This window comes from Cebus imitator, unplaced genomic scaffold (genome assembly GCF_001604975.1).
Source record: "Cebus imitator isolate Cc_AM_T3 unplaced genomic scaffold, Cebus_imitator-1.0 Scaffold265, whole genome shotgun sequence".
Classification (NCBI taxonomy): domain Eukaryota; kingdom Metazoa; phylum Chordata; class Mammalia; order Primates; family Cebidae; genus Cebus; species Cebus imitator.
In genome coordinates this window covers 2,979,673-2,998,778 of record NW_016107580.1, presented here as the reverse complement: position 1 = coordinate 2,998,778, position 19,106 = coordinate 2,979,673, and the positions used below count along the sequence as shown (strand labels likewise).

Sequence of the window (19,106 nt, the reverse complement as noted above, 5' to 3'; positions counted from 1 at the left end):
GAAATAGAAATTCCATTTGACCCAGCAATCCCATTACTGGGTATATATCCAAAGGATTACAAATCGTTCTACTATAAGGACACGTGCACACGAATGTTCATTGCAGCACCATTTACAGTAGCAAAGACCTGGAACCAACCCATATGCCCATCGATGATAGACTGGACAGGGAAAATGTGGCACATATACACCATGGAATATTATGCAGCCATCAAAAACGATGAGTTTGTGTCCTTTGTAGGGACATGGATAACCTGGAAACCATCATTCTCAGCAAACTAACACAAGAGCAGAAGATCAAGCACCACATGTTCTCACTCATAGGTGGGTGTTGAACAATGAGAACACACGGACACAGGGAGGGGAGCACTACACATTGGGGTCAGTTGGGGGGAAATAGGGGAGGGACGGTGGGGGGTGGGGAGTTGGGGAGTGATAGCAAAGGGAGAGAAGCCAGATGTAAGTGATGGGAAGGAAGGCAGCAGATCACACTGCCACGTGTGTACCAAGAACAATCTTGCATGTTCTTCACATGTACCCCAAAACCTAAAATGCAATAAAATAAATAAATGGAAAAAAAAAAGAGCTGGTTTCTTTAATAAACAAAGACCTCCTAGAAATAAAATGTTCTAGAAAATCAATCAACCTAATAGAAAAATTATCAAAGGAATTGAACTGACAGTCTGTAGGGGAAAAATATACATGCTAATAATTGTTTGAAAAATGCTAAACCCTACTCACAAAAACACACAAATTAAAACTACAGGAGTTGCCAATATTCACTATCACAGTGGCAAAGGTTTAAAACTTGATAAAACTTTGGATGAAAGTGTGGGAAAAACAGTATTCTTGCACAATATTGTTAGAAGTGAGTGTGACTTGGTGAAATTTACTTAGAGGTCAATTTGTCAATCACCATCAAAAAAGTAAAATGATGGTTTCTAGGTTCATCCATGTCCCTACAAAGTACACGCATTCATTGTTTTTTATGGCTGCATAGTATTCCATGGTATATATGTGTCACATTTTCTTTGTTTAGTCTATCATTGGTGGGCATTTGGGTTGGCTCCAGGTCCTTGCTATTTGTAAATTGTGCCACAATAAATATGCGTGTGCATATATCTTTATAATACAACGATTTATAGTCCTTTGGGCATATACCCAGAACATTTAAAAAAAAAAAAAAAAGGAAAAGAAAAGAAAGTTTTGGTTTAAATAAAAAGAAAAAAAGTAAAATGAACATATACATTTTGACCCCAACTTCATTTCTAGAGGTTTATCTTTTTTTTTTTTTTCTTTGAGAGGGAGTCTAGCGCTATCTCCCGGCTGGAGTGCAGTGGTGCAATCTCAGCTCACTGCAACCTCTGCCTTTGAGTTCAAGTGATTCTTGTGTCTCAGCCTTCCTAGTAGCAGGGATTACAAGCACGCACGACTGCACCCAGCTAATTTTTGTATTTTTTTAATTTAATTTTTATTTTTTGTATTTCTATTTTTTAGTAGAGACAGGGTTTCACCAGGTTGGCCAGGATGGTCTCAGTCTCCTGACCTCATGATCCACCCGCCTAAGCCTCCCAAAGTGCTGGGATAACAGATGTGAGCCACTGTGCCAGGCCTAGTGGTTTATCTTTAGTCCACATATATGCTTAGGAATATTCGTACAAACTTTATTTGAGATAGAAAAAAAAGAACAAAAATTGTGAACATTTAAATATCCACTGAGAGAACCTATTAATAAATTATGATACAGTTATGAAAATGTCATGGATTTATATGAACTGCTTTGGAAATAATTCTTTTTTAACTTTTAAGTTCAGGGTACATGTACATGATGTGCAGGTTTGTAACATAGGTAAATGTGTATCATGGGGATTTGTTGTACAGATTATTTCTGTATAACAGGTGCTTTCTACTCAGGTATTAAGCCTAGTATTCATTAGCTATTTTTCCTGATCCTCTTCCTCCTCCTACCCTCCATTCTCCAATAAGCCCCAATGTGTGTTGTTCCCCTCTACGTGTCCATGTGTTCTTATCATGGAAATACTTCTTAAGTGTAAAAAGAAACAAGGTGCTAAACTGTATGACTTCATTTATGTAGAAAAGTATGTGTGTGTGTGTTTTGTGTGTATTGATTGTTTATACTTAAGCATTTTAAGAAGAATACTAAAGGAACTGTTAACATTGGATACCATTAAGTAATTATATTGGAGGTAGAAGAGAGAAACTGTTTTTTCATTTATATCCCTCTGTACTGATAATTTCACCAAGTGTATATATTGCATTTATAATTTTAAATATCCAGCCTAAAATTTAGGATAATTAAGGGTCGCCTAAGACTACTAATCCTCCACCCCTCACACTGCCTTCACAGCAGGCAGGTTGAGTTAGGGGATGATTCCTCTCTTTCAGAGCATTACCCACAGTGAATTCTTTTTTTTTTTTTTTTTTTTTTTTTTTTTTTTGAGTCGGAGTTTCGCTCTTGTTACCCAGGCTGGAGTGCAATGGCGCGATCTCGGCTCACCGCAACCTCCGCCTCCTGGGTTCAGGCAATTCTCCTGCCTCAGCCTCCTGAGTAGCTGGGATTACAGGCACACGCCACCATGCTCAGCTGAATTTTTTTGTATTTTTAGTAGAGACGGGGTTTCACCATGTTGACCAGGATGGTCTTGATCTCTTGACCTCGTGATCCACCCGCCTCGGCCTCCCAAAGTGCTGGGATTACAGGCTTGAGCCACCGCGCCCGGCCGGTGAATTCTAACTGGTTACTTACATGTATGTTTCTCCTGCCAGCCCGTGAGCTCATTGAAGGCAGGCATGTGTTTTATTCATCTGTGTATCACCTTCATTTAGCATAGCATCTGACACATTGAAGATGGGCAATATGTGTTTGATAAGTGAACAAGAATGAATGAATGAATGAAGCTTTTCCATTTCCACCATCCACGTTCAATCTCTCCCTCCTGGGGACTCCTACAGCACTCTGTACAGCTCCAAAAATACTTGACTGACTTCCCCTTATGAAATGCTTTTCGAACCCTTCACTAGACTCCATAAGAACAAAGACAATGTCATTGTCATACCCATCTCCAGCCCAGCACCAAGCATGCTACCTGGCCCCACACAAAGCCCAGAAGTATCTGTTGAGTTGAACTGAATACACTAACACTGTTAACATAAAAATGAGTTCTGTCCTAGGAAAATCATTCTGGCTCCAAAAAGAAATGTGTTCAGTCTTATCAAGTCTGTTTCAGCAGAATAAAGCCCCATAGCTAATGACAACCTTTAACTATTGGAAATGCAAAGCCACACTTTTTTCCTATGGTAATGCAACAAAGAGGTAAGAAGAGTTTATTTTTAAATATCTAATCATTTCTTATTTTTGCAGCAGGCAAAAGAACATGGCAAAAGGCAATCGTACCACAGTGACCGAATTTGTCCTCATGGGATTTACAGACCGTCCTGAGCTGCAGCTCCCTCTCTTTGTGGTGTTCCTGGTCATTTATCTCATCACCCTGGTAGGAAACCTTGGCATAATCCTGCTCATCAAAGCAGACTCACGGCTCCACACCCCCATGTACTACTTCCTCAGTCACCTGGCATTCATTGATCTTTGTTACTCATCTTCCATTGCGCCCAAGATGCTGCAAAATTTATTGGTGAAGAAAAAAACCATCTCCTTTTCAAGCTGTTTTGCTCAGCTGTACTTCTCCAGTGCTTTTGCCACTACAGAATGCTTCCTCTTGGCCACAATGGCCTATGACCGCTACATGGCCATCTGCAACCCCCTCATTTACACAGCCATTATGACGCAGCGGGTCTGCAGGGAGTTGGTGATAGGGGTCTATACCTATGGCTTCCTAAACTCTGTGATACAGACAGCTCTGACGTTCCAGCTGTCCTTCTGCGACTCCAACGTCATCCACCACTTCTACTGTGCTGACCCCCCTCTCCTGGTCCTCTCCTGCTCTGACACTTACAACAAAGAAAAGCAGCTCATGATCCTTTCTGCAGTGAATCTCTCTGGGTCCCTCCTGACCATCTTCATCTCCTACATTTGCATCCTCTTTTCCATTATAAAAATCCAGTCTTCCAAGGGCAAGTGCAAAGCATTTTCCACCTGTGCTTCCCACCTCACAGTGGTCACCATCTTTTATGGAACATTGTTTTTCATGTATCTGTGGCAACCAAAAGTGGGGAATTCATGGAAGCAAAACAAAGTAGTCTCTGTGTTTTATAGTCTTGTAATTCCCATGCTTAACCCTCTGATATACAGCCTGAGAAACACAGAAGTAAAGGATGCCCTAAAAAAAATGTTAGAGGACAAAGAGTTGTAGCGAGTGAGTTAACGGAATACAGCATATTGAAAGTTTGATATATTGACAAGTATACTCTCTCTAATTAAGTTTAGATTTAGTAGTCCAATCAGGAAGCAATTTGGGAAGTAATCCAATTTGGGAATTTTAATGACCAAAGTACTGGGCCACTTATTTAACATAGTAATATTTAATCCGGTTATCATGAACTATCAAAATTGACTTACAAGCTAGAATGTCAATAACTCTGTCCTTCATATGCTGAAGAAGAAATGGTTTACTACCAATTAAATAGTAATATAAGCTCTAAATTCAAAAAGATCCTGAAAAGCAACATTCTGGGTGAAACTATAATTTAACAAAACTAGGTACAAAACCTACACATAAAAATCTGTTATTAGAAAGACTTTTCAGTTTACAAGGTGAAAAATGTACTGTATTGTATTGTAAAGAGCCATTGATTAGTCTTAGAATATATTTCTTCATAACACTTTGCTACAGACGGTGATTAAGTTTCAAGACCGCTCACAAAAACGTTATTTAATCCAAAGGTAGTTGAAATACTGTATGCTTTAAATAAACAATAGAAAATATAGTATTGCAGCAATAGTAGGGGGAGAAAAGAACAAAAAAAAAACTGTGATGCAATTAGATGTGGAGTTTGTTTAGAAAAGAAAGCTTAATTAAAAGAGATGAAGAGAAGGTTTAGGAAACTTTTAGAGATGTTAAAAACAGTCATTTTTTCAACAGTCAGTTCAATTTTTCTAGTCTCTGGAAAGCGGAGCCACAGTGAGTTTTTTGGGAGGGGGTGAGGGTTTAGTAAGGAGAAAAAGGAATGTAAAGAGGGAGAGTTTGGGGAGGTAATCAGGCCTGGGTATATGTGAATGTTTCTAAGAAATAAAATTATTGCCTTAATTAATTTGAATGATCTAGAGAAATACTTTAGTTTTGCAACAGTTTCCACATTCTTTATTTTTGTTTTCACAGATCCGATATTCCAATTTCTTGGAAATAAGGCTATATAAATTCTTGCTGTTTTGGGGGATAGGTGAAAGAAAAATCTCTAATTTCTTTTGTTTAGGCAAAAATATGAGCATTCTGTGGTTTTTCCAAGCTCAATTCTAATACTTCTTTCAAAATAATTGTTAATGCAAACAAATCTGCCATAAAAATTTTTATGTTCCTCCTATTTTCAAAAGTGATTACTATTAAGTAATTTTTAATTGTTCATAAAATATACTACTAATTAATTACAAGTAAGTTTTAAATTAATCAAAAACTAAGAGGTCCCTGTTGTCCCCACATTAACTCTGCAGATAATAATATGGGATCTCCATTTTATTGTTGCTTATAATCAGATTATTTAGAAAAATAAAAAGAGTTAAATATTTACAACTCCTCTTATTTAGCAGAAAGCCTTTCCGGAAAGTTGAGGTATAAGTTGTTTCGCTAAGCACTTGAAAATGGAACGTTAGCTATGGTGAAAAAGGAGGACACTAGCAGGAAAAAGGAACAGAGAGAAGAAAGGCAAGAATCGAGCCAGAGAGAGAGGAGAGGTTTCACAGGTAGGTAATGAGCAACAGGGGAACAGGCAAAGTGGAAAGGATAATGCTGAGGGATTATAAGAGCCTGGGCATTAGACATGAGCTCCCCCTTGAGTCCAGACAAATTATCTTCTTCACTTTGTACCCCAGCCCCTACAGCAGTTCCTGGCATAAAAGAGATGCATCATAACTGTTTGCTGAACTGAATTGGACTCTTTTGTGTTTATTCCTAATTCCCATGGCTGGGTGGACATAGTGCCCAGCAATAGTCCTGCGATGTGGAAGTGACAGAAAAAAGGAAGCTACTGGGGTTATGACTGCAAAACTGTGAAACTAACATCCATGAGGTGGGAAGACATACAAAGGCAACAATGCAACCTGACCAGGGAAAGAGATGCATTTAGGAAGTTGGTACATTGGGAAGATGGCACAAGCTGGAGCTATTGACAGACTATAACCATCAAGGGACCAATGCTGCAGAACAAGGTTGCTGCTAACTGAGATAAAGATGAGCATGGATCAATATTTAGATGGAAAATTGTGCTTTCAATCAAAAGCTATGTCTATTTCTTAAACTTATTTCTCAAATTCCCCATGTTGGTTTAATTTAGAGGGCAAAAAATAACCACTCACTAGATATCACATGTTTAAATACATGCCTATCAGCAAACGAATTCTATTCATGTTTTAAAAGAGATATTTGGTCTAAAAATTTCATCAGTTTTCAGTTCTTTTCAGAGAAACCTGAAGAAAATGTCACAAGACCTCTCCATAATAGCTTCCCAGCTGTTGAATTTGTACACTTTGCTCAACATGCTTCCTTAATTACTCTGTAAAACAAAGCAGAAAATTGAGAATATTGTATTCATGGATTGCGAAGGATATAAATCTATATTTTACTAAATTTCCCAAAAACTTGAAAAGCAAATAGGTATTAGAAAAGGTCAGACTCAGCTAATTTTTGAGCTAAGAATTCCCATTTTCTTTTCCCATTGAGACTCAGCCTTATAAATTTATCTCCGTGACTCTGGCCATATAAAGTAAGAAAAGTCTCAAGTGAAGAATTCTCAAATTAATTATTTTCATTAAAAAATAGAGTACTATATACATGTGTAGTATTAATATGATAATATGTAAGCCACAAGAGAAACAAATATAATCATACACATTTGTTTTCTTATAAAGTGAGGCTGTTTCAGTCAATACATATAATAATTACACTAATTCCTCAGCCCAAAGTAAATAGCTTCTGAATTTGTAAATGTTACCAAAATAGTGAAAGATTTATCAGAATTTAAAAGCGTAACATTTTATTGAAAGTGAAAATAAACTATTCTCATGTGCAAACCGCGTATTTATCTTCCTTATGGTAATCCTAAAACTGAATGTTATTTTTCAGCATTCACCACTTAGACTTTTCATTAACAAATCTGATATGTATCTGAAATACTTATTTGCACATAAAATACTGAATTTTTTGACTCGTATAGATTTCATCTTACTTCTCTTCATTTTATACTCTACTGATCTGTCATGCTTGGAAACATGCAAAAAGGATTTTTTTATTATTCCAATCAAAATAAGGAGCCATGAGTAGGCAAATATTATTCTTTTCCATTCTCTTTCATATTATTTGATGTATTAGTATTTCAGAAATTTAAGCATTTTAAATTTTCAAATCTGCACCCCAAAATGTTCAACTCTGCCCTGGATGTATAGTTCTAGCATTCTTTGATGAACAAGGTTGAACAGAAAGGTGTTAATTCGGGACTCCATGTTTGGGTCCCCTTCCACGAACACTCCTTTGTGGAAGCCGTCTGTCTCTATCCTGGATTTTCCCTCCGGAGTCCCCTTCCACACTCTCTCGTGGAAGCCTGTCTTCCCCTCCTAAACTCCATCTGTTTCTCTATTCCCTTCCATTCAGTGTGGAAGCTGCTTTCCTCTCCTGGATTCCATCTTTCTAGATTCTCTCACTCAGTGTGAGAGTTAGTTGTTTCTTTCTCTCTCCTTCTTGTGTTTCTCTCTCTCTTTAAAATAAATCACTTTCAACAAAAAAAAATTAATAAATAGAAGTGTTAATTCAGTGCTCAAAAGTGGCTCCCTCTGCAACTAAGTGGTGCCTCCACCAGAGATAAAGAGGCCACTAATGTCAGGACTGGGGGAGTTTAGACTCCTAGGAAAGTGACAGATTTAGCCTACTCTTCCAAGTCAGCTTGCTCTGAAAATATAAGAATTTTATAAATAACTAGAATTTCCTTGTCTGGTAAGACAGGAAAAATTAGAGAAAAGAAAAGATCATCTTTAATTTTTAAAAACTAAGTGAGTATCTCTTAGGTCTTTGCAGAAACTTAACTATCCTAATAGAGACCAGTTTCCAAAAGGTCTTATTCTGTGGCCTACAAAAAAAAAAGTTTTATTTCCACAAGCTTACTGCCTTTTTTTTTTCTTTTTCTGGCCAATAACTTAATAGTTTATTAGTCAACAATATCACAAATATTTTAAAATTATTTAATATAAATAGTTGGCAGCGAACTATTCCATTACAGAGTTAAATTACTAGTACAACAGACAGACTGGAGATTTAGACACCTGGAAGATAGCAGTAAAATAAACTAAAATATTTAATAAAAAAATTTAAGCTGAAGTCCATAAAAACACAAGCATACTTTCTTTGCTTGGGTGTGTTGGCCACTCAGGCACCTGGACACCTATGAACCTGCAGCTTCTGCTCCTCATTGAAAGGCAGCCTTGTTTGCCAGCCATGTTGGATGTGGTGTGAGGAGAAGAACAGTCAATGAGCCCGCCACGCTCCAGCCTGCCGCTCTCCTGCCCACCTCCAGCTCCCCCTCAGCTGGGGATGCTACGTGACTACAGCTTTCTCACATTTGGGCAAGAGTAGAGAGAGCTCTGAGGTCCTTCTCTTGGTTTCTCCTAAAAGCTTGTTATTTCATTTTTATTGTCTTTCCTCTTTAGAAAGAGCCATCTTTAACCTTTTTAATCCTTATGTCATATTTCATGTTAAAGCTATCATAAATAGTGCTTTGGCAAAAGTAACTACTAGCTTTTCTTAGACATCTTTCAAATGCAGAGTTTACATTAATGTTAATTATAATAAGGGAGCAAATTGAAAGGAAATACGAATTAATGTTGCTTGTATTGGAGAGTAGTCATTTTATGAAGAAAGGGTGAAATATCTTCTTAAAATTTTGGACTACCTTTTCTTCTTATAGTTATCACAAATCACAGATGGTTCTCAAGTGTTCACAGGCCCAAAATAGCAACTCTATCAGCTTTAATATAAGAATACAGTTCTCTGCTGTGCTTTACTTAATTAGGTGTTAAAACACAATCTGTTAAGCTTTTATCTCCTTACTTATTCATATTTTCCTATATATTAAATTGTTAAGTTTATCAAAAGAAGGCTGTGTCGGTGTTAGCACTTCATTAAACCTGTAACTGACTGCTGATGATGCCTGTAAGTACACATTTTAGACGTGTATAATAGAGCACATTAGTAGACACCTGCAATCCAAGCAAGCAGAATAAATCATGCTGAGCCTGAAAAAAATGCATGTTCTTGGAGGTAAAGATTTTGCTTACCAAAAATAAAGTATGGTCTCAAAAAGCACATCCTCAAAGCCTCTGGAAGCAGTGGTGATGTAGCAGAAAGAGGAGTAGATTGGGAAATTCACAGTCTGAGCTTGAGTCCTTGGTATGCTCTGACCTGTGGTATCAGTAAAGTGGCTTGACCCATCTAGCCTCAGCTTTTTCATCTGGAAAATGAGGAAAATTGTACCTCAAACAGCTGCCAAACAGACAAAATAGTCTAGGGTATGCTAAAATATATTTTAAACATTATAAAAGTAAAAAGCTTTTATTTTTAATAACCAGACTTTGCCATGATTAACTTTCAGAGTCTTTGATTTGAAGTGTTTGGGAAATCCTTGCCTGGAAAATATTTTTATATCTATCTATATGACAAAATATGGAAGTTGCATACGTCTCCAATAATGGATTTTCTTTATCCATGACTGGAAGAAATTAGGGCAGCCCATGTTCAACTTACAAGAGTTCTGGTCCCACTGTCTGTTTGCAAGTCAATGATTTGGAACATAACATATTATTATTATGTTAATTTGTATGTTATAGATTACTATAACATACAAATTTTTGTGTGTCCCCTGGACACAAAGTTGTCTTCCTAGCTCATAATAAATGTTTACAGACATTTCTTTGGCACTAAACCACTACAGCTCACATGTTTCCATAGTGGGCACTAGAAACGTTTTTTCTTCTTACTGCTGCAGTTATGAAAGGCAGCATTTGACCCCCATGTCTGTGGCTGCTCTGAGCTGCTGCTGCTTTCACCCAGCCTCTGAAAAAACATTAGAGGTAAGCTATGGGAGGCAGGCCAGGGTGTTCTGTGGGGACGGGGGAAGGATAAGAGACCTTTTCCTTGGTCTCCTCTTGGACTAGCAATAAGCCTGGCAGAAGCTGAGGGAAAATAGCACAAGAGTTAAGGTTCTACAGAAGCCTCTTCCCCTATCTTTTTTCCCTTCCAGTTCTCTCTACCTTCCCCCATCAGAGCTGCTAGGATGAGAATTCCAATGCCTCTCTAACTCTAGGAAGAGGTTGATGAGGAGCCTGAGATGTGAGGATCCAAGACTGGGTAGGAAGAGAGAGAAGAGGGCTGGGAAGAAGATGATGTGCCATTCTGGGATTCCATGGAGTGCTGGCTATTGCTTTACTGTTTTGAGAAAGAGTAAAATCTCTCAAGTGTTGATGAACCACCCAGGAAAATGCAGTGTTGCCTATTACAATAAATAAAATAGTTACAGTAGTTATGTAACAAAAGTTAACTGAATCTAGGCTTAATCTGCTCCCTGTTTTCAATCTCTCTCTTTCTCTCTCTCTCTCTCTCTCTCTTTCTCTCTCTCTCTTTTCACAACACAGATACTCTACTGGGACCACAAACTGAAAATCTTAATGATTAAATTGATCATCATCTTCTACTTCACAGCCAACTCCTCCTGCTTTCATTTTTGTACCTGACAGTTTTCCCCAGTTATCTAGTTCAAAAAAATATTTCTCCTTATTACCTCATGTTTCAAAGAGGAAACAAGATTTCTCTATTACTCATCTATGCAGTGACGCAAGATTTCTTGCACTAATCCTTTTTCTTTTCATTCCTACTAGCACCTTTATCATTAGCTTGCACCTGGACCTTGCTGGCATCTCTGCCTCTAACCTCTTCACATCTAAGATCCTCAGGAGATTCATGTATGTGTAACATATAATAATATCACCATTCCAGATCAGTGAGGGAAAAGATGGATTTATCAATAAGTTAGAGCAAATGCAAGCCACAACACAATTACTTTTTCTTATACTCTATATCAAAATAAATTCAAGATTGATCAGGTCTTAAGGTAACAAATGAAACTTTAAAAATGCTTGAATAATCCACTGTTAACTCTAGTATGTAGGAGATAAAAAGAAAAAAAAAAACAAAAAAATAATAGAAAGAAAAAAAGTGCTTGAATAAAATATTGCTGAATATTTGCTAGGCTTGGAATAAGAAAAGCTTTTCCAAGAAGAGAGTTAAGTTCAGAAGTTGTAAATAAAAAGCATGACAAATTTGATGAAATCAAAAATTTTAATGTTTATTATAATAATTAGTAAACAAACATCAAATGGGAAAATATGCACTATATATATATGACAGAATTAATATAGACAAATAAGAGGATAAATCAGTAAAAGTATAGTTACAAGATATGAATGGATAACTCTCAAAATAGGAACTATAAATGGCCTTTGATATGCAAAATATTTCAATCTCATTAGTAATCTATAACATACAAATTAACAAAATAATAATATCATTTTACCCTTTCCAACTGGCAAAGATGTTAAGAAATATTAATAACCAGATGACACTGTACAGAAAGAGGAAACACAGTGTAAATTGGCATAAAATTTCCAGAGAGCAATTTGACAATATCAGCCAAAAGGCTTAAAATTAAGCATCCTTTGAGCTAGCAATTTCCTTTACAAGAATTTGTTTGATGAAAGTACTTCAACAAATTCATGAAGATCTATGTATTTAGCAATTTATTGTTAGTGATTATAAAAGCTGAAAAAAAGTATCAATATAAAAAATATCAGTGAAAAGTTGATTAAAGGATTAGTGACATAATTAAGCATAACACGTCAATTAAAATGATGATTTATTTATTTTATAAAAATGCACATGATATATGTGCAAATGATTTCAAATTATGCATATGATTTTTTAAACATATATATGAAATATGTAAAGATATAGAGATTGCTGGTAGTGGTTGGTATTGGTTATTTCTGGGTGATAGAATCCCAAATGCTTTTTGCTGATGTCTTTATTTATAAATAAACAGAAATTAAGAAATCAATCCCATTTGGGAAAGAGTCTCAAATCTTCAGTTGCGATTCTACCCTATACTAACTCCAAAGTTATATATACCCCATATTAACTCCAAACTAAGCACCTTCCTAGTGCCCAGTGTCAAGCCTTAGAGGCATGGGCAAAGTTAAAAGGATGCTACCACAATCTAGATGTATAGTGAGCAAATAATGATAGTGGAAGAGACAGAGAATGAGACAATACAGGGGTCAAAGATGATGCTGGAGCTTTAGACCTGTCTGACTGGGAGGCTGTTGGCCCAAAGAAGAGATGGTTAGCAGAGCGATGCTAGGTCTTTAAGTGCCCAACACAGCCTTAAACATAGCAGCCATTCAATTTTTTTTAATGGAAGAATGTGGTTCCAGGTGACTTCTTATTATGGTCAGTTGGATCTATGCTATGTATAAAGTATATTCTGGAGATTCCAAGAAGACTCCAATAGAAGCAATTTGATCAATACGAGAAACATCAAAATGAGAGTCAAGAGACCTCTTTTATTCACCTCCTAGCTGCATGTTTCTGAGCAAATCACCTCACGCTTTCCTCTGCCAAGGAGTCCCTTGTTCTGCACAGGGATTTGAATGCTACCTTTTTAGAGACATCTTTCCTGATTTCCAGTCCTCAAGAAAAAGAAAGTAGCTGAGTCCTCCTGTTCTCACTTGTCTGGCTGTCAGAATTCAGCTGATGCCAAGGAATTCACAAATCTCTGTCCTTGTCTGGACTTGCCACTGACATAGTTAGTTCCCTTACCATGTTTTGGACTTCACTGACATAAAGAATGAACTAAGGTACCTGCTCAGAACATTGCAGGAAATTGAGTTGGGCCTCTGTAAAGGGTCTTAAACTCTGCACTTAACATTCACTGGGCTCTCACTATCCTTTAGGCCCTGCGCTAAGCCCTTTGCATACATGGGCATACCTCACTTCATCATTACTTAGCAAAAGCCATTCTGATTAACCATAACCTAGATGAGCAAAGTGGAATTTAAAGCAACTAAATGATGGATCCTAGAACACATAGTATGGAAATGGTGGAGGCCAGATTCAGTCCTAGGAAGGAGATTGGCAGGGGATTAACAGGTGAAGACGCTGCTGCAAGATCTAAGGCCATAAGAGGTTTTACAGCTTTCTTCACTTTCTTCTTTTTTCACTGTCCTTTATTACACAATGTATATTTATATCAAGTTATGTTGTACTCCTTGACAATTTTTTATTTGTCAGCTAAATATGTTTTAAGGGGGAAAAAAAAGAAAGAATAAGAAATAGAGTGACCTGGCTGACCTGTTACAGGAGTGTGGGCTGATAATAGCACAAATGTCCTCTAGTTCATGGTATATGTCTAAATGATGGGGCTAGGTTCAGGCTCCAAATTGCTTCTCTGGAGTGGGCTGTGGCCTATTGTTCCTATGCCCACAGGGATTGCACTGCTCTCCATTGTCCCCCACCAGGGGAAAGCCCAGAGCTGGGCTTGGTTTGCTGGGGGTAGGGCTGGCCTGGGCATCAGCCTGTTTGCAACAGTGACCAATGCACAGCAAAGCTTTTCACACTCGTGCTGCCATCTGAACCAGAAGCCTAGCTTGCTTTTGTCCAAAGTATTCTTAGGTACATAAATATAACAAGGAATTAAATAAAGCATGTGACCTTGATCACATCGGGGTCACCCCCTGAGTTGTTTATCACAACCTGCGGAGGTCTGGCCAGCAGACTGACTCAATGACGGCTGAATAAGTGCACTCTCACACCTGGTTCAGTGATTCAAGTGGGCGAGGGATGGTGTCGGCTGCTTTCAGAGGGCAAAATGCAGCCAATCAACTAAGAACCCGTCCATCCACATATTTATTCCATAAAGATTTCATAATAGAGGTTCTAAGTCAACACACTTGTGAATAATTAACGTGGTGAAAAGAGTGGTTTTACGAATGATAAAAGCTTTAGGTTCCAGGCCCAGAGTAAACACTATTAAAGGGTAATTCCCCTTTGATCTCCCCCCCAGAGGGCCATCCAGCACAAAGTGTACATGAATAAACAGAGTAGAGACAAAGGGATATAGGGTAAACAGACTTAAACTGGGAAAGTCTTTTATTGTCCCTATCTCTTCCCTAGTAATGGACCGACTGCCTTCGATCTATCCCGATAAAAGCTTTAGGGCTTTCAAAAGGTTTGAAACTAATCTGTAACTTTCCCTAATATTTTGCTAATATTTTGCCAGCCACCCCAAGTGAATCTCAACAAAAGCACATCTGCAGATTTCCTTCAGGCTTTCCATATTCTCTTCCAAAGAACACATGCTTGAGGCTCCATAGGACAAGCAGTGGTTCACCTTTCCTGGGCCAGCTGGTAAATAATTTGTATCGGAGTAGATGTCTGAGCCCTATAATTCCTGTGACTTCTGTATTCTCCATATTCTTAAGCTGCAGGATCAAATTACTGTCATGATGCAAAAAGCACCAGAGTAGACCCAATTTTTTTGACAATTTAAATCCTATTTGAACCTCACAGTTTTAGGGTGAAAACTAACTTTTGAGATGTGACAGATGAGAACATAACAGTTGCTTAAATTCTGAAATAAAAATAAAAGAAACTGCCTCTAAAACCTTACAAACCTTTGCTCCATTAGTAAAGGAGCAACAAACAATTCATAAGCCCCTAAAAGAAACATCACACTAAGAAAAAACATTTTACTTAAGAGCCTTTAAAGCATTAAAAATAAAAATAATAATGTTTCACAGTAAACATACATGTGCATGTGTCTTTATTGTAGAATGATTTATAATCTTCTGGGTGTATACCCAGTAATGGGATTGCTGGGTCAAATGGTATTTCTGGTTCTAGATGCTTGAGGAATCATCACACTGTCTTTCACAATGGTTGAACTAATTTACAGTCCCACCAACAGTGTAAGTGTTCCTATTTCTCCACAGCCTTGCCAGCATCTGTTGTTTCCTGACTTTTTAATGATCACCCTTATAACTGGAGTGAGATGGTATCATTGTGGTTTTGATTTGCATTTCTCTAATGACCAGTGAAGAATGAGTTCACGTCCTTTGCAGAGACGTGGATGAAGCTGGAAGCCATCATCCTCAGCAAACTAACACAGAAACAAAAAACCAAACACTGCATGTTCTCACCCGTGAATGGGAGTTGAACAATGAGAATACATGGACACAAGGAGGGGAACATCACACACCAGGGCCTGTCGGTGTTGGGGGAAAGGGAAGGAGAGCACTAAGACAAATACCTAATGCATGCTGGGCTTAAAACCTAGATGACGGGTTGCTGGGTGCAGCAAACCACCATGGCACATGTATACCTATGTAACAAACCTGCACGTTCTGCACATGTATCCCAGAACTGAAAGTAAAAAAATAAAATAAAATAATGTTCAAAGTTTTGATACCTGAAAAAAACTTTGCAAAATTCAAACACATTATATTAAAATTTGATTTTAAGATATTGATTTAAAAGTTGAGTTGAACTAAACTGTCCAATGTATTACATATTCCTTCTAATGAGTTCAAGTCTAAATTTTTACACTTCCTTAAACTAAATATAATACTTACAAAATGTCATTTTAAAATAACTATTTAAAATATCTAAGGCATTGAAGCTAGAAGCCACTTACTTGCATGTTTTTGCCATCTTGAATGCATTGTTAACAGGCTCATACAGTGGTATAAATGGGGGGAGTTTGTTGAGCGTGTATTGTACATAACTTAAGGAAATGAGTTCTTGCAACTTTCCCCTAGGATTTAATACTAATCTGTTACTGAGAAAATGATGAGGATGTTATTAGAAAAGTCACAGCACTTGCACAGCAGGACATTTTGGCCCATCTATTGTGTTTCAGAAAGAACAAGCATAATATTTGCGTGGGGGAGGAACCCCGCAAGTGCCACGGCAAGAGTCTGAAGCCTCAGCCCTGTTCCCATATAAATATTGCTTTCTTTAGAAAAGAATTAGAAATGTAGGCACATAGTTATTCCTTTATATAATCATATATATCTTAGAGTTACTTATAATCATAAAGACATATACTCAATATAACCTTTAATTTTACTAATGACTATTGGGTTATGAAGGATGGAACTGAGGTGACATTGTGAATAAACTGATCCTAAGACAAGATGTTCGAACCCCTCTGTCACGCCTTCATAAGGGCTGCTGGAGAACGCGTCGGCTGTGCAGCATTGCCAGCACTGTGAAAGCGCCTGCTGTTTAGCCAACTAGGAAAGAAGACATCCAAGATGGCTGAGACATCTCCTTCCTTGGGGAAGTGAGGAGAAAACTCCGCTCTGCCAAGCTCTTGTGGTAGGCCTGGTGGCTGTCAGAGAGGCCCACAGACATCCGGGGGCTTAACTGTCTCTATGTGATGCTGTGCTTCAGCGGTCACGTTCCATGTCCACTCTCACACTCTACTTCTGCACCTGGTTTCTCTTTTTCTCAGAAGATAAGAATTAACGTCCTTGACATTTCTAACAAATATGTGAAGAGTGCTGACACATTTGGTTTTCTCCTCGCCTCTGCTACTTGAAAGTCCTGGGACCTCTCTCTCCAAGACACATGATTTACCTGACCCTATCACTGACCACCATTACCTCACCCTACCTTCCCTGCCCACTGCTTTGTATTCAATAAAAGTCAGAGTGGCCAGGCACTCGGGGCCACTGCCAGACTCCACATTTTGGTTGGCAGTGGATCCCTGGGCCCAAACTTTCTTTTCTCTATCTCTGTGTATTGTGTCTTTATTTTCACAGTTTCTCATCTCCACACAAGCAGCGAGGGCCTCACAGAAACCTATGAGGTTTCTGTGAAATTTCACCCTATATAGGCTGGACCCTATATATGTCTGTGCAGATTTCAACACTACATGGACAATAGCACAGCTGTTATTATTGTATATTCCAATGCAAGAAGCCATGAACCCAATAACCTTGTGGTAAAGGGTTAGGACTAAGATTTTATTTCTTCTTTGTTAGTTGTTCTTTGTTTGGTTTCTTCTTGGTACTTAAAAAAATGTAAGGTTGTTACATGTAAAAAAAGTAGATGTACAGTATTTTAAGATCCCATTCTGTAAAATGTGGTGCAAATATGCATTAAATGAGAGACCTCAGTATAATTTATCAGTGCTCAAGTTCAGTTTTTCAACTCTGTATTTCCTCATTCTTGATTTAATATTTGATTCATTTCTTGCCAAAATAATTACAGCTTTGAATGACTTTCAATGAAATGTGCATATATAGTTCATTTTCAGAGACGCTATATAAGTGAGAATGTATCTATTCTCTTATCACATAAATTCTTGGCTCATAAACATTCCCCACAAAATTCTTTAGACTTCTTGAAACTATTTGATATTTGTCCCTTGTGAAATTCAAAAACTGCATTAATCTGTCTCCATGGGGGTTTCTTCTCATTATTATTTTTGCCTGAAATACAGGGAATATTCTCATTCTGCAGAACCATTTTTTCAGTTTATGAAATTTTCATTAATTTATTGTGGCTTCTGATTTGTAGAAGATAAATGATTCCTCAGAGATGCCTATTGTCTCTATGTTGGATCTTCAGACTCTGTACTACTTATTTTTTATCATCTCTCTTTCACTCATTATTTTTAGCTCATTATTACTCTGCATTGTGGAAGAGTCTCTGGACTTTGTGTATTTAGCACTAATTCAATAATATGCAACACCTATGTTTCACTTTCACATAATTAAATAAATTTAATTCTGATATTTTTTAGATTGCTTTTATTCTTTCTCTTTTTTAGTCAACCAGTCATTTCATTTCATCTATCATCTACCCACTAAGATTATTTTCTTTTTATCTTTAATGTATTGTTTTATTTAGCAATGTTTGGATTTTTGGAAATAAAATGTATGTTGTTTCTAGTATTTTTTATTTTCTTATTATAAAATTTAGTATTTATGTTTCTGTGTCTTCAATAATTAGTCTTACCTAGTGCCTGTACCAATGAAAAAAATAGAATGTGTTCATCCACCTCTATTTCTGCAGCACTGCTCTGTGAGTCATGCTGAATACTACTCTTAATTCTGACTTCCTTTGAAATCTTCTTGAACAGAATTGAGCAAGAAGTGAGGCCAGGAAGGGGGGCAGTAATAATGGTGGTAGCCACCACTCATTTAAATTACTCTAGACAGAAGCAGACGTAAATGATAGAATTTTATGTAACTCATCTTCTCAGAGAATGTCAATGCAGTATGAAGAAAATAAAGCTAAACTGAGCAAATATAAACAGGGTCAACAGTGTTAAGCCTTTTTAAGCAGAAAAATCCTATTTTTAAAATAAAAATGTCACATAGATTTCCAATAAGAAGAAAAGGAAGAAAGCAATACTTAACAATAATTCTTCCATGAACATAAAAGTCACACAAGTTGAATCTGAAACTTGCACTCCATTCCTGTGCCCTACCAGGGTTAAGTCAAAGTGTCATGGAGATAAGTACGGAAATAAGTGCCCTCTCCAATCAGAGCTGTCCTCAGAAAAACTGCCTAATTATTAATGCTATTATTATTATGCATACTTATTATTAAACATAGAAAATGAAAAATAAACTGCACATTCACCTCAGAAAGCAAGAAGAACAAAATACATAATGTCACAGTAGGAAGTTATGATAAGAAGAAGAAAACTAGTAAAAAGAAGAAAAATTGTTAGAAAAAGAAATATAATAGAACATACAAATAATTCTAAAGGCTGGGTCTTCTATTTTAAAACTCAGTAAACAGCAAAGTGTCCAAAAAAAATCTAATTAATAAAAATGCCAAAATTTAAAGGCACAATAATTAGAC

General features: G+C 37.2%; 1 protein-coding gene across 1 annotated transcript in view; it reads left to right on the top strand.

Moving 5' to 3' along the window:
• The window catches only part of LOC108283813 (olfactory receptor 1030-like), a 15,119-nt gene extending 7,778 nt beyond the window's left edge, over positions 1-7,341 (top strand). The window contains exon 2 of the mRNA XM_017500368.2: positions 3,383-7,341. Coding sequence (XP_017355857.2) covers positions 3,396-4,331 — 936 coding nt within the window. The 5' untranslated portion in view covers positions 3,383-3,395 and the 3' untranslated portion in view covers positions 4,332-7,341. The remainder of the gene's footprint in view (positions 1-3,382) is intronic.
• Positions 7,342-19,106: the final 11,765 nt, after the last annotated feature.